The sequence below is a fragment of the Hipposideros armiger genome, unplaced genomic scaffold, assembly GCF_001890085.2.
Source record: "Hipposideros armiger isolate ML-2016 unplaced genomic scaffold, ASM189008v1 scaffold_569, whole genome shotgun sequence".
Lineage (NCBI taxonomy): Eukaryota > Metazoa > Chordata > Mammalia > Chiroptera > Hipposideridae > Hipposideros > Hipposideros armiger.
In genome coordinates, this window is record NW_017731919.1 from 797,257 (window position 1) to 812,696 (window position 15,440).

A 15,440-nucleotide genomic window follows, 5' to 3' on the forward strand; every position below is an offset into this window, starting at 1 on the left:
TGCTCAACATACTTTATGCATTTAGGGAACCAACTGGACACTAGTCTATCTGGTCACTCTAAAGGTTCTACTCCCTGGGTGGGGCCAGCTGCAAACCGCTGTAGTCACCTGTGTTCACCCAAATGCTTCATAAATATGGGTAGGCCTGTGGTTTTTAATAACAATAATTTTAGCAGCCAATGTTTACTGAGCATTTACTATGTTCCAAGCATTATTCTAAGTGCTTTACATGGCTTAACTAATTTAATTTGTGCAACAAAGTAGATATTAATATCCTCAGTTTACAAGCAGAGACTAGCCAGGACACACACAAGAATGTGTGATCATTCAGCAAACACACATGTGCATCATAAGCACTGAATTTATTAATCATTATCTTGCAACAGACAGATAGGTGAAGTGATTGACTATATGGGTGAGCCTGGGGCATTTAGTAACTACTGCAGGAAGATGGAACAGAATAGAACACCAGAGAAGAGTCAGCAAGGAGTGAGTATGCGTGTGTGTGTGTGTGTGTGTGTGTGACACAAGGCTAATTTGGGCAATGAGTAGGTAAAAGAGGAAGTTCAGGCCACAGCCCATGCTCTGAGTCCCCACAGCATTCAGGGTGCAGCTGTGATGAGGAGGCAAAGGCCTGAGTCCTGGTGTTCTGCCACCCACCAGAGAGGTGATCTTGGGAAACCACTTACCCTCTCGGGGCCACATTAGCAAACTGCTGAGGGAAGCTTACATAATACCTAACTCCCAGAGCCATCACCAGGATGAAATTCAAAAATGCTCATAAAAGTGCTCCATCAGCTGCAGAGGGCTTGCTGGTGAAAGGGACCAGAGAAAGAGTGCAGGTTGTCAGCCTGTAAAGCTGGGGTTAGAGCTATGCTTTGGCCCCTCCTGAGTCACAGCCCACTGCTGGGTGCCCCTTCAGGACGACCAGGGTCTACCATTCGTTGGCTCCTCTGTACTTGACCTGGCACAGAGTTAGTACTCAATGGATGTTTGTTGAGAGAATACATATGTTTGTTAAGTGAATGCCCAAGTGAGGGAATGACCAGGGGATGAGTAAGAGAGGGAGAATAAGTACATGAGTGAATGATGGACTGAATGAAGCAGGGACTAAAGACGTCCTCTGCCTCTGCACTTCGGTTTCTTCACCTGTAAAAGACAGTGGTAAGGCTTGGCCCACCTTTTTCTCTGGGCTCTAGCATGGATGAGATGAGATAGGGCAGGTTCGTGGAGGCCTGGACTGACTGGTGCTCCCCTCCCCCACACCTCTGTCTCCCGGAATTTATAGATTCCTTATTGTCCTGTACAAAGGCCTTCTGGGGGAGGAGGCGGGGTGGGTGAGAAGACTGGGGAATTAAAAGTCAGAGTCTGAGTAACAGCCGGCCACACCCGAGGGCTCATAAATCTGCCCAGCTCTATGTAAGATGGACTTCCTTTGCCCTCACCCTGGGTGGCTAGCAGGTCTCCTGCCCCAGGGATCCGCTCATCCTCCTTGTAGCTCCTGAACCTCACCCAGGTGGAGGTGTGTGTGTGTATGTGTGTGTGGGGGGGGGATGGAGGGTGACATGAAGACAAGACCCTGAGAGTGGGGGAGGGGTGCATCCTATTGTTTTCTCCCTTGACTTCACAAAGTCCTTTCTCCCATCTCCCTCTGCTCCCTTACGTGCCCGTGTAATTCTAGTCTTCTGCTGTTGGTTCTGGGCAGAAAATTGAGCTTTCTGTGGGTATTCTGAGTTCCTTGGTAAAGGGGGCCTGGAGATCCAGACTCCAGAAAAACAGCCTCCTCCTCCACTCCAGCCTCTGGGGAGAGGGTGAAGGCTGAGTAGAATTGGCAGATGGTGCAGTGTTAACAGATGACATGGAGAACAGAATTACTCAGTGGCTGTGTCCCTCCATCTTCCCCATGGAAGAGGATGGCAAGACAATGATATCAATTGGGAGGGTTGGGAGGAGAGGGACAGAGAAGCTACAGGGCATAAGAGACCGCACACCAGCACCGGTCAGACCTGGCTTGGAGCCCCATCTCTGCCACTCACCAGCTGGGTGATCTCAGTAAGTTCATTAATCTCTCAGTCTCTGTTTCCTTATCTATAAAATGGGTCAAAGAAAAACTGTCACTGGCTTTTATGAAGATAATGTGGATTTTTGTGTTTGTAAAATGGGCTTTACAACTTGTGAAGGTGTTAAAGTGTAAGAATTTACTTTTAAGTGCCAGCCCCTTCATTGTTTGTAAAAATATTTTTTTTTAAAGATTTTATTGGGCAATTGAGGGAGGGAACAGCGTTGGGGAATCAGGGAAGGGGAACAGACAAGTTGCTGTCCTTTTGTTATTTAATCTAGTTGTGGAGGATGTCGCCTCACTGGCCCATGTTGGTATTGTGATCATTGTGCTCTTCTCGGGGGAGGCAGATCAGTTGCCAGCCACTGGACGGCTGCTCACAGTGGCTCACGGCAGCTCACGCTGGCTGCCAGCCACACACGGTAGCTTACAGCAGCCCCACTGCAGCAGGGGCTGCAGCCTACGCTGTCTCCAGCAACTCACGGCAGCCCAGCTCCAGGTCGAGCTGTTGTTCACCATCTTAGCTGTAGAGGGCGCAGTGTCACTAGCTCTTATGTGGAATCCGAACCAGGGCCCTGCTTCTCAGAGCTGGCGTCCCAAGCCAACTCTTAACCAACGTGCCACTTGGCCGGCCCTAAAAATCATTTTTAAAACTTCTTTTGTCTTACAACAAAATAGAATAGAGTATAAAACATCACAGGGTATCACAAAGTTTTGTAAAACTTTGCTTTTAGTTATATATATCTTCGTGTGTCCTGGGTAGATATACTTACCATGGTCATAGTTCATAGTAAAAAACATTTGAAACATTCCAAGTAGGGGGAATTCTTCAGTGATATTTCTGGAAGGGAATGGTGGATGGATGGAAACCAACAACATGAAATGCACCAGACATATGTAAATATAATGGACAGTGGACTGTGGACTCTTAGACTGGGGAAACCTGGCTCTGAGCAGCTCAGTGTAACAGGCTGGTGGTGATGGGTGGAGGGGCTTACTTAGGACCTACCTGACAGCCCTCTCAGTAGGTAAGTTCTCTTTGCTTTCTAAGATGTCTTGGGCCTGAATCCTGAATGAAGCACCTATTAGGCCAAGGACCTGTTCCCTCATCATGGCCCTAAGCTGAGCCAGAGGACGGGCTGGTCAATGAGTACCTTGAACTCCTGTGCCTGGACCCCTCCCCATGCAAATCCGCTTAGAGTGCAGCAGAATCTGCAACAGGTATGATGTACTGGTGGTCAGGACCCACTGTCTGAACTTCACCCATGACCCTCATCCCTACCCCCTCCCCAGGGGCATAGTCCAGTGAGGGTGAGCTGGTCAGAGGGGGCCCTAAATCAATCCCAGACTTCCCTGGTTGGCAATGAGTTATGAGCTGTGGGTTTTGTGATGTAGATCATGGTTGGGGAGGCGGGGGCATGACCTATGGCAGGTCACACAGAACCCCCAGAAGGGGCCAGAGCTGGGGTCAGAGGCCACCCCCTCCATTCTTCGCCCCGCCCTTCTGGGTCCCATCCATGTCTAGTCCTTAAGCTGAGTTGGGCCAATTCCCCACTGACTGTTGGCCCCAGCTGTACCTGCCACCAGGCCTTTAAGGTGTGAGTAAGGGGGCTTGTGCTGGAAAAGATCCTGGAAGAAAGGGAGATGATGAGAGAACAGTATATTTGGTTCCCTAAAGGACTGATCAGTACTCCAAACCACACTCAAGAATTTGCTTAAAAAAAATTTTTTTTTTCTGAATTCTTTCTCTGTGGATTTGCCATTACACTATCCCCAAACCTCCTCCTTCTCTTCTGGTTGAATTCCACAAGTCCAGACTCCTGCAAACCCCAGCCCAAAGGATTATAGGATGGCTGGAGATACGATACAGCATGACAATCAGAGAGCAAGAGAGAGAGAATCAAGCTGATGCTCAAGACAATGTATGTTATCAGGGCTAGAGAGAGAGAGAGAGAGAGAGAGAGAGAGAGAGAGAGAGAAGGATGGAAAGATCCAGACAGTGAGATGAGAAAAGTCAAATGTTGAAGATAGAGAGAAGGCAAAGTGAGACAGACAGAAAGAAGATGGACAGATGGAAGACAGTGAAGAGAGCCAGGTTGAAGAAAAATTGGAGTGGCAAGAAAAGGAGCATTCTGGGGAACCCCCAGCAGACCCCCAGCAGCTAAGAGGTAAAAAAAGAATAACTTATAAATTCCTTTACTGTTGATCCTTAAGGCACCACACGGAGACTCCAGAAGGCATTGCCTGAAGTGTCTCTGTATCACCCAGGATGTTATCCATTGTTTTACGCATTAACCAGCAACCTCCACTCCCCCACCACTACAGTCATCTCTGTCAGCAAAGACACACACAAAGAAGGTCAAGGCCCGGCCTGGGAAACTGGGCTGGGGTGGGAAGGGACTGGCAGACAGTCCTCCTGAGGATGGAGGCCTGTACAGGGAACCTCAGAAAGGGGCATCTCTGCAAGTGGATGGTAAAAGAAACCTCACAAACCTGGGTAACTAGCCAGGATGGCTAAAGCTGATATACAGAAATAACTCCCCTGCATTTTGTGTTTTGGGCCATAAATGGGGCCCTCCTCCTGTTTATCTGTCCTGCCAAGACCCTAGCCCTGCATCTAACCCCAGAACCCTCTGCTGTAGCCTCAACTCTATCTGGTGGGAATCCTCTCCCATTCCTGCCCAGGGCTGCCACATGGTGGCTAAGAGTGGCCTTGCAGAAACAGGACCCTTGCAGAGGCCAGGGCTGTTCTCTGTAAGGGGGCAGAGAATTTGAAAAGCAAAATGTCACATTCCCTTTTACCTAGTTAGGTGTCCTGGAGGCCTCTCAGCACAGGTTAAAGTCTCCTATAGCTCCCCGAATGGGGCTGGGGTGTTCTCAGGCCAGAGGAGGGACTGTCAGGGAACTCACATTTCCTGAGTGGCTGAAACTGTGCTAGATGCAAGAGACAGAGATGACCAAAGTGAGGGAAACAGCCAGGAACAAAATTAATGATAACCAGCGTGAAAAGCACAGAGCCAAAATATGTGCCTGACACAAGGAAGGTTTCAATGAATAATTACCGAATGAATGGGTGTTGGGAGCTGGCTGGGATCAGCCAGGGACACTGAGGCTTTAGGTTGGCAAGCTTGGGTCTCCAGGTAGATACAGGCCGGGGGTGAGCGGCCTTGGAGCAGTTTGGTGGGGACCTGTGGGACAGTGCTTCTGCCTTAAACTGCTTCCAGATTATAATGCAAGTGCAAAGAGTAAAGCCTCCAGCTTGCTGATAGGAAAAGCTTATGGACTAAGGGACTCAGTTGCTCATGGACTATGGACTTGCAGTTTCAACATACATCACCATGGACCTGCGTCACATACTTGGGACTTTCTACTGTGGACTTGTAGACAGTTTCTATTTGCCTCAGTTTGACCTTGCCTAGCTATATCATTGGTTTATATTGTGTATAACATAGCTTGTTGCTGAGGAGAAATTGTTTCTCCTCAGCCCATGAGTTTTAGCTTTAGGGAATCACTCCCTAAAATGAGGAAATTGCTCCCCCTTAAGAATCTTGTATGCCGAATAAACGAGGTCTCAGTTTTGCCACCAGCAGACTGAGTCCCTCCTGTCTCTGCACTTCGTCTCTCTTCCCTTTTATTTCTCGTCTCCCACCCAATCCTCTCAGGGACCCATTCGGTGAGCTCCTGGCTGATGAGCCAGGGGCGTTCTGGTCTCGTTCAAATGGGTAAATGAAATACAGAGATAGCACTGAGGAGTGATGAACTGCGTACAGGAGGGGTTGGGGAAAAAGAGGGAACAGTTGGGGAAATCTTTCTGATTCTTTTGTTTTTTTCCATTGTTATCAAGTAGTAATAATCTTGGAAGACTCAGACATTATAGAAGTTTAAAAGGCAAAATGTGAAAGTCTCTTTCACCTCGCTCCTATACTCCTTCCTTAAGTTAAACACCGCCAACATTTTAATGAGCACCATTCTTTACAATAGTCCTCAACTTTGGCTACACGTTAGAATCACATGGAGAGATTTTTAAAATCTCATTGCCCAAGTTGTGCCCCAGACCAATTACCTCAGGATCTCTGGGGTGGGTTCCAGGTATCGCTATTTTTAAAAAGTCCCTAAATAATTACACTGTGCTGCCAATGTTGAGAACTGTTCCAGGGTCCTTTCTATGCATTTATATACATGTCAGCAACCAATCACACACACACACATACCAAATATATATGTGTGTGTGTGTGTGTGTGTGTATATATATATATATATATATATATATTACATTGGGCTTTTTTCTCCTCAATTAACAACATATCTCAGATATTTTCAGAGCAGTGCATATGAATCTAATTACTATTATTATTTTTTTTTAATTGGGGAATGGGGGGGTGGGAACAGTGCTGGGGAATTGGGGGAAGGGGAACAGACAAGTTGCTGTCATTTTGTTCTTCAGTCTAGTTGTGGAGAACGTTGCTTCACTGGCCCAAGTTGGCACCATCATTGCACTCTTCCCAGGTGAGGCAGATCAGTCGCCGGCTTTTGGACGCCCGCTCACCGCGGCTGCTGGTCGCTCACGCTGGCTGCTGGCTACACACGGTAGCCCATGGCAACCCACTGCCACAGGGGCTGCAGCCTACACCGTCGCCGGCAACTCAGGGTAGCCCAGCTCCAGGTTGAGCTGTTGTTCAGCATCTTAGCTGTGGAGGGCAGTGTCACTGGCCCTCATATGTGGGATCCGAACTGGGGCCCTCTGGCGTCCCAAGCCAGTTCTTAACCATCGCGACACTCGGCCGACCCTAATTATTTTTTAATGGAGGCATAATCTGCATGTGCATATTTGTTCAAGCCCTTCCTCTATTTATGAACACTTAAGTTTTTTCTAAGGTTTTTCTTACTATTGCAGACAATTCTTAAAAGTATATACAGTATATCTTTGCTCACATATGCAAGTACTGTTTGGGGAAAGATTTCTAAAAGCAGAATTTCTGTGCTAATGTGTATGTAAATTTGTTATTTTGAACATGTCAAAATGCTTTCCAAAAATACTTCACTAATTTAATTCCCCCAACAGTGTAAGCACTTCATATTATTAATGTTTAATTTTTGCTAAGCTGATGGGCCAAAAGTAATTTTTCATTATTGTTTTAATTTGCCTTTTCCTGCTTACTTGTGATGTTAAGCATCTTTTCATATATTTATTGGCCATTTGTATTTCTTCTATGAATTGACTGCTATGTTTTTTTACCCATTTTCCTTTTAGATTGTTTTTAATTTAATGAGGATTAGAGGACATTCTATTTCTAATAATATGACTAGCTGGATTCTGGGCTGATCTTTCTGAGTAAAACAGTAAAAGTGCTAGTTGAAATACAAATGCAAATTATTTTAAAAGCATAGAAGAGCTGGCTAGACAGCAAGAATTTATTAGGTTACAATCTAAGGGAAGGCAGGAACTCAGGGAAACAGAACAAGGAATCTGCCTTAATCTGAGGACATTTGTTGAATTGGGCAAACTTGAGCTTCAATTTCCACAGTCTTTATCTTTTAGAAAACCAAGATAAGGAATTTAATAGGAGATTTCTTTAAAGACAAAGGGTATGCCTTTAATGTTTGAGATTGAATATGAAATAAATCTACCCCCACTGTCACCTCCAGGAGACTTTAAGGAAAGCTGATTCAGGCTTAAACTGATGAAAATGGTCTATCCCTGAGCTGTAACCACTAGCTGATCCTTGATCTGACCTATGCCCCAAATTTACATTATCTTGGGTGATCTCAAACTCTCCAAGTCAGGAATTCAGTTTAAAGTGGTTTAGGACTGGTAGTACCTCTAATTGCCTGGCAGAAGCAAAGTCATGCTCTCTGTAAGAAGATATGTTCATCCTTAACCTCAAGAAATTTCCAGCAAAAATTTACAAGGAAAATAAATAGGTCAGTAAAAAACAAACAAACACCCCACTAAATACAAAAGGAAAAAAGACTATCGGCAATATCCAGCTCACCCAGATAATCCAGGATAATCTCCCAATCTACAAATCCTAAATTTTATCTGTAGAGTCCTCTTGCCACATAATGGAACATATTCACAGGTTTGGAGGGTTAGGATATGGACATCTCTGGGGGGCTATTATTTAGCCTGACATCACAATGTCAGTTCCTTTCACAAAGTTTGAAATCATAGAACTTGAAAATAATTAAGTAGACAGATTTAACAGCAGATTAGATACAACCAAAGAGAGAATTAGTAAGTTGAATGACAGGTCCAGAGAAATTATCATCTTGTCTTAGTCTCCTTGAGCTGACATAACAACATACCACAGACTGGGTGGCTTAAACAACAGAAATTTATTTTCTCACAGTTCAGCCAGCTGGAAGTCCAAGGTCAAGGTGTCAGCAAGGTTGGTTTCTGGTGAGGACTCATCTTGGCTTGTACATGGCTGTCTTCTCACTATGTCCTTACATGGTCCTTCCACTATGCTCACATGGGTGGGAAGTGTGGGGAGGGGAGCACATGCATGCATGCTCTGGTGTTTTTTCCTTTTCTTAAATGGACAGCAGTCCTATTAGATTAGGGCCCCACTGTATGACATCATTTAATTTTCAGTATCTCCATAAAGGCCTTATCTCCAAAAACAATCACATTGGGGGTTAGGGCTTTAACATATGAATTTTACAGGGACACAATTCAGCTCATAACAGATCTCTTCCTAATACCATATATAAAAGTAAATTCTAGATGGATTAAAGACTAAATATTAAAAAGAAAATTGCAAGGTTAATACAAGAAATGAAGATCTTTGTGATCTTAGAGTGGAAAATTCTTCTTAAACAAGACCCAAAAGCAAAGTGTAAGGAGAAATTTTGATGAATTTAATCACATCAAAATTCAGGATTTCGGGCCAGCTGAGTGGCTCATTGGTTAGGAATTGGCTTGGGACACCAGTTCTGAGCAGCAGGGGCCCCAGTTTGGATCCCACATGGGCCAGTGATGCTGCGCCCTCTACAGCTAAGATGGTGAACAACAGCTCGACCTGGAGCTGGGCTGCCGTGAGTTGCCAGCGACGGCGTAGGCTGCAGTATGGCTAGCCGGCAGCTGGCGTGCGCTTTCGTCAGCTGCCATGAGCGGCCATCCAATGGCCAGCGAGCGACTGCCTCACCCGGGAAGAGCGCAATGATAATACCAACATGGGCCAGTGAAACAGACGTCTTTCACAACTAGACTGAAGAACAAAAGGACAGCAATTTGTCTGTTCCCCTTCCCCGATTCCCCAATGCTGTTCCCTTCCCCCAATTCCCCAATAAAATCTTAAAAAAAAAAAAAAGAAAAAGACAGGAAAATTCAATAGAACATTGGACAAAGGCTATGAATAGGCGATTTGCAGGAGGGAAGACAAGGATGGCTATCAGGTACGTGGAGAGAGGCCCACCTTGTTGATAACCATAAAAACCTAATGTAAAATGGCAACATCACTTTATAGTTCTGTGCCATCAGATTGACAGAAATTAAAAGGCTGAATAATTTCAAGTGTTGACAAGGATGTAGGGAGACTTCTATGCACTGCTGGTGGCTACACTGCAAAATAGAGAGCACTCTGACAGTACCTGGTCAATAACATGTATGTGCTCTAGGACCCAGCCATCTCAGAGATACTCTCTTGCAGGTCCACAACTAGATATGTACAAAGATGTTCACTGCAGCATTATTAGTAGTGACAGGAAGCTGGAGGCAACCCAAGCATCCAACACTGGAAGGGTAGATAAGTAAAATGTACTGGGTGCAAATTACGAAATTCTATGCAGCAGGAAGAAGAGGGAAGAAAGAAAGAGGTTAAAAGGCACACCCCACATCTTTTATCAAAGCAGCAAAGTTTTTCTAGGAGCTTCACCGATCAGACTGCTGTTTGTATTTGGTTGGCCAAAACTGTTACATGGTCACACTTAACTAAAAGGTGACTAAAGAGAAGGGGGGTTACTGAAGAACAAAAGGACAGCAACTTGTCTGTTCCCCTTCCCCGATTCCCCAACTCTGTTCCCCTCCCCTAATTCCGCAATAAAAAAAAATCTTAAAAAAAATAAAATACTCTTTTTAATCTTACTAAATTACTCTGTTGTAACTGATCCTTTTGCATAGTGCTTATTAATGTAGAAATGTGTGACATTTTAATCATTTTCAGTCCTGTAAGTTATTTGCAATAAAATTAGAAACTCAAAAGAAAAAAAAAAGAAAAGAAAAGGAGGGTTATAGATAGGGATTGTATATCTAATCACCAGTGTCTAACACATAACCTAGTAGATGTCTTCCAAGTGCTGAACAGAATTCCAGAGAGCATCCACTGCATTTTCTGTAATGGCTAGAGGTACAGCAGCCATCTTGTGACCGTAAGGAAAGGTCAAGAGAGTCCCAGGGAAGGCCCTGACATCATCAAGTTACATGAACACCAATTATTATTATTATCCTGGAACTTTTTATTTTGTGTGAAAGATAAACCTCTCCTTGTTTAAGTCACTTGTGTTGGTTAGGGTTCAACTTCAGACAACAGAAATAAATCTGGCAAGTTTAAACATAAAGGGATGGAGAGGCAGGCTCTAGATCCAGGAACAACTCCCAGCTTTGAGAGGCACATGATCTCTGTCTGTGATCAGGAAAACAACAGTTACCACTACAGGAAGCTGATGCATCAGGAAGCTGCTCACCAGAGCCCCACTGCATCTGTCGTGATCTGTGACAGCAAAACGGATGTCCCATGTTATTTAGCTCTGTTCCAAATTTATGTCTTGCACAAGAGCAGAGCCTAAATCATAAATTCCTAGCTCAAGGGAATCTGGGAGGGGTTGTTTTAGCTTTCCAGCTCAGCAGTTCAGAAGAAACACTAAACGGAGTTTTGGATTAACGTGGAGCAGCCAGCCTATGGCAGCCATCACACCACTGAGATCAGCTTTGGGTAACTTACAACCAAAGGCACTCCTAACTGATACACTGCACAGAAAACAATAAGAGTAAGTCTCAAAAACATAGCATTGAGTGAAAAAAATGTAACACAATTCTAAGGTGTTAGTTAAAATGTACACAAATCAATACCATCTTTTTCAAGGAAATGTACATTATCAGAGATAAAAGAGATTAAACAAAGTAAAATAAAGCAAGAGAGAGATCTTGTACAGTCTGATGCTGAGAGTGGTAAAAACAGAGTAATGAATGGCTCAATTTTCTACATCTGTGGTCCAAAACCAATCCATTAAATTTAATACTAATATTAAAGAATTATTTAATAAAAATGTATTATTAAATTAACACATAATTATAAATACATTAATTTAAATAATTAAATTAATGTATTTATATATTAATACAATTTAAATATTTCATATTTCATTTACCACACCAAAACTAGTCCATTAAACTTAATATATCATAATTTCTGTACTCCCAATTAGGCAATTCTTTATGTTTCAATTTCCCCAGAACCTCAAAAAATAGGTCCAGGTGACCCCCTGAACACCGCTCCTCCAACACAGACTCATACACACACACACCCCACAGCCAGCCCCCATTTAGTGAGATGTCCACACTTGCCCCCTGTCGCACCACCACGACCTCACCAAGTCCCGCTCCGGAAAAAAAAGGAGGGGACTTCAGGCTTTTTAGACTGGGTTCGGAGACTTCATGGCCCTTCCACCTTCGAAGGGCCTGTTTCTGGTGCAGCTGGTGCTCCCAGAAGGTGGAAGGTGAGCGCGTTTAGAGAAGAGGAGGGTCTTAACTCCCAGAGCCACCTCCGAGGGAGAGGAGGCACCGTGACTCGGGCCCCGCCCGCTCCGGACAGGACCTTAGGACAGGTCTTGGTCTGCTGGAGAGAAGAGCACCCGCCCTCCCGGCCCCCATCCTTACTAACCCGGCTTGGTCCAGCTCAGCGACGACGGGGTGTTTTCAGCAGCTCTTTCCATAAGTCTAGCCATCTGTCACCTGCGTTACTTCCTGGTAGTCCACCTCCAGCGCTCCAGCTACCAGGCGAATGTGCCCCCAGGAGTCTGGGGGATGCTGTGGGCTCCAGCAATAACTGCCTCCTAGGGGAGCCTCCAAACCCCAGGTAAGGCCCCATGGGAAAGAGAAGATCACCCCTCTCGAATTTTACTGGGATCCTCAATTACAGCGAACCGCTTCTTCCCTTTGGGGGCTACTGCCGCTAGCACTCCCTGCCTCCACTTGTCCTCCCTCAAAGTTGGATGGAGCCCGACACCGCAATGGAAGAAGGTTCTCTCCTGGGCAAGGATTAGGCTATTTGCAGAAGCTCTTTGAATCCTCCCTGGGATTCAGGGTGACACTGCTTCCCTCCATTCTGTATTATAGATGTCAACTGCATGAGGAAGGGGGGCTCTCCTTCTTGCCCCCCAGGCTGGAAGAGGAAGAGCTGCCACTGCAGGGGGGGGGGCTGGACATGTCTGAGGCACCGTCCTGCCCCGGCAATGAGACCCCTGCCCCAGGCTGCAGCCTGCGGGCCCTGTACTGGGCCTGTGTTTGCAATGACTGCCCAGCTCCAAGCCATGCTGGATGATGGGGTCTCCCCTGAGGAGGCCACCCAGGTGGACAGCAATGGGAGGGTGAGCTACCCGGGGTGCTTCCTAGGGCCGCTGAGGCAGGTCTGTGTCCCCACCACACCACCCTCATCCTGAGAGAGTTTCAGGGTCAACACCCACTGCCTGGGTCCTTGGATGGAAGGGAGTGGGTGAGAGTGGCTCTTCACAGGGGCTGAGACATCTCTAGGACCGAAGTATGTTTAGAGGGTACAGGCGCCCCCAGGAACTCCTGGAAGAAAGCACATGGGCTGAGCTGCCTCTCCTCCAGACAGGTCTCATGGTTGCATGCTACCACGGCTTCGGGAGTGTTGTGGCCCTGCTCAGCCGTTGTCCTTTCCTGGATGTGAACAAGCAGGACAAAGAAGGAGACACAGCCCTCATGCTGGCTGCCCAAGCAGGTGCAAGGCTGCTGACCCCGCCCTCTACCAATCCCCTCCCCCCCATACTGGGCCACAGCCCCACACTCTCTGCATGATGTTCTCCCACCTCAGACTGGGTGGAGGGTGGGTTTAGGGTTTCATCGCTCCTTTCAAGGGGAGCTGAGATCTGCCTTCCGTGCTCTGTAGGCCATGTGCTTCTGGTGAGTCTCCTGCTCAACTATTACGCCCGCCTGTACCTGGAGCGCCGGGACCTGGGGGGCTAACAGCGCTGATGAAGGCCGCCATGCAGGACCGCTCTGAATGCGTGGCTGCCCTCCTCATGGCAGGTGCATAGAGCCTGGACCGGGATTCGTGGCCTCCAGTTCCTCCCCCAACAGACGCTAAATCAGCTGTCATCGTTGCAGAGAGGAGAGAGGTGGAGATGGGGGATCAATCTAGCCTGACTCCCTGGAAGAGGGGAGTGTGCCTGGGCTTCTCACAATCAACAGAATCCAGCTATTGATAGCTCTATTTACATTGCTAATGGTGGTCCCAGAAAAGAAAATTTGGGAGGATAACCTATACCATCTGGAGAACTTAAAATAAAAAAGGCTGGTATCTGGAAGCAGACTCTTGCACTCTCATCTTGGCTCTGCCACTAGCTGAGTGACCCTGGGCAGATGTCTTCCCTCTCTGGGCCTCACTAGTATAATGAGGGTGTTGGCTTTTGTGGGATGATTTCTGGCTCTGACAAGCCAGGAGTCCAGGACCACAGTGATGTGTAGTTGAGACATATGGCCGTGTGGAGTTGTTGTGGGGTGAAGTCCACTGCTGTGGAGGCACAGGCCCTCATTATTCCCTGAGGTGGGGCTGCCCTCTGTTGGTCACTTCGGGGGACCCCAGCCTCCAGCTTTTCCCTTCCTCATCCATCAGATTGGGTTTGGGGTGAGAAGGGAGGGAATTCTGCACCCCCAACTTTGTCTCAGAGTGACTCCTACTCCCCCCATCCAGGATTAGAGGGGTATAGTTATGAAGAGAAGGACCAAGAGAGGGAACCAGCAGGACCTCCCTCCATCCACCTGCCCCAAAGGGTGCAGCTTGGGCCTCCCCTTTCTTGGGCAACCTGCACACCACTTCTCTGGTCAGTTCCTTGATTCAGGGGGTCCCTATTCTGCTCCAGGTTTGGAAACACCCCATAGGTTTCTCTGAAGTCTTTTCCCCTCTCTGTACTTAGGTTTCTTCACCAATCTCAAATGGGAGGTTGGGATCTGGGGCTGGTCCTGTCCCTGTGATGTAACACTAAGGGCTGCAACAGAATGGGACTCTGGTTTTGAATTTAACCCAAATAAGTCCTGATGCTAAGGAATCTGCTAAAGAATTTGCCCTTTGGCAAATCACCAATCCCTGTCCCACCCACATCACCCCTGTGCCTGCTCCCAGGTGCTGACCTGACAGCAGTGAATCCTGTCCGGGGCAAGAAGGTTCTGGAATGGGCAGTGCTGACCGACAGCTTCAACACCGTGCAAAGGATCCGGCAGATGTTGCAGCGGCCCCAAGTAGAGAAGCTCAGCCAGCATTACCAACCGAAGTGGCCAGCCTTGTCTGGGCTCGTGACCCAGCCCCAGGCTGCCCCATCTCTCCTAGAGAGACTACAGGCCACCTTGAGCCTCCCCTTTGCCCAATCTCCTCAAGAGGGGGGCGTCCTGGATCACCTTGTGACCATCACGACCAGCCTGGCCAGTCCCTTCCTCACCACTGCCTGCCACACCCTGTGCCCTGACTGCCCACCTGCACTGGGCACCCAAAGCAAGTCTGTGCCACAGCTGCTAGGCACTGCTCCTCCCCCTCCCCCAGTACTGCAGCCCCCCCAGATAGTCCCTGGCCTCCACGTCCTCATCCCTTACCAGAGTCCTCAGGGTGCATTGAGCATGTGCCCTCAGTGGCTACAGCCTAGGGACAGTACCAGTCCCCAAGTCCCCAAGATCCTCCTCTCCAAGGCACCCTCATCTACCAACCATTGCAAGCCAGAGCCCAGGCCTGCAGAGCATCGCGGACTGACCCTTCCTGTCTGGCGATATCAGGAGCTCAGAATGCAGAGGAGGAGGCAGCAGGAGGAGGCCAGGTGGGCACAGAGCCAGGGGAAGACGGACTAGGCCAGGCTGGGATCAGGGAATCAGGCCCCTCCCATAGGCTCCTTTGCCCTGTAGAGCCCCTTGTGCCTTTCCGTCCACCCACCAACCTATATACGAGGCTATTCATACAGCATTGTTTGCAACAGTGAAAGAGTGGAAACAACCTCAGTGTCCATCAATAGGGGCCTGGCTAAATTGATTATGGGTGTAATTACTGTATACCCATACAATGTATTCTATACAGTGGTAAACAGGATAAGGAAACTCTTTATTTTCTGATATAAAACTATCTTCGGGCCGGCCGAGTGGCTCAGTTGGTTAAGAGCT

The 15,440-nt window shown here is 47.3% G+C and overlaps 1 protein-coding gene across 1 annotated transcript in view; it reads left to right on the forward strand.

Annotated features, from left to right (window-relative positions):
• Positions 1-15,134, forward strand: part of ANKRD33 (ankyrin repeat domain 33) — a 32,512-nt gene extending 17,378 nt beyond the window's left edge. Inside the window, 7 exon segments of the mRNA XM_019623877.1 lie at positions 12,396-12,415; positions 12,418-12,572; positions 12,574-12,646; positions 12,891-13,020; positions 13,189-13,251; positions 13,254-13,304; positions 14,422-15,134. Of these exon segments, the coding sequence (XP_019479422.1) occupies positions 12,396-12,415; positions 12,418-12,572; positions 12,574-12,646; positions 12,891-13,020; positions 13,189-13,251; positions 13,254-13,304; positions 14,422-15,134 (1,205 nt within the window).
• The last annotated feature ends 306 nt before the right edge of the window (positions 15,135-15,440 follow it).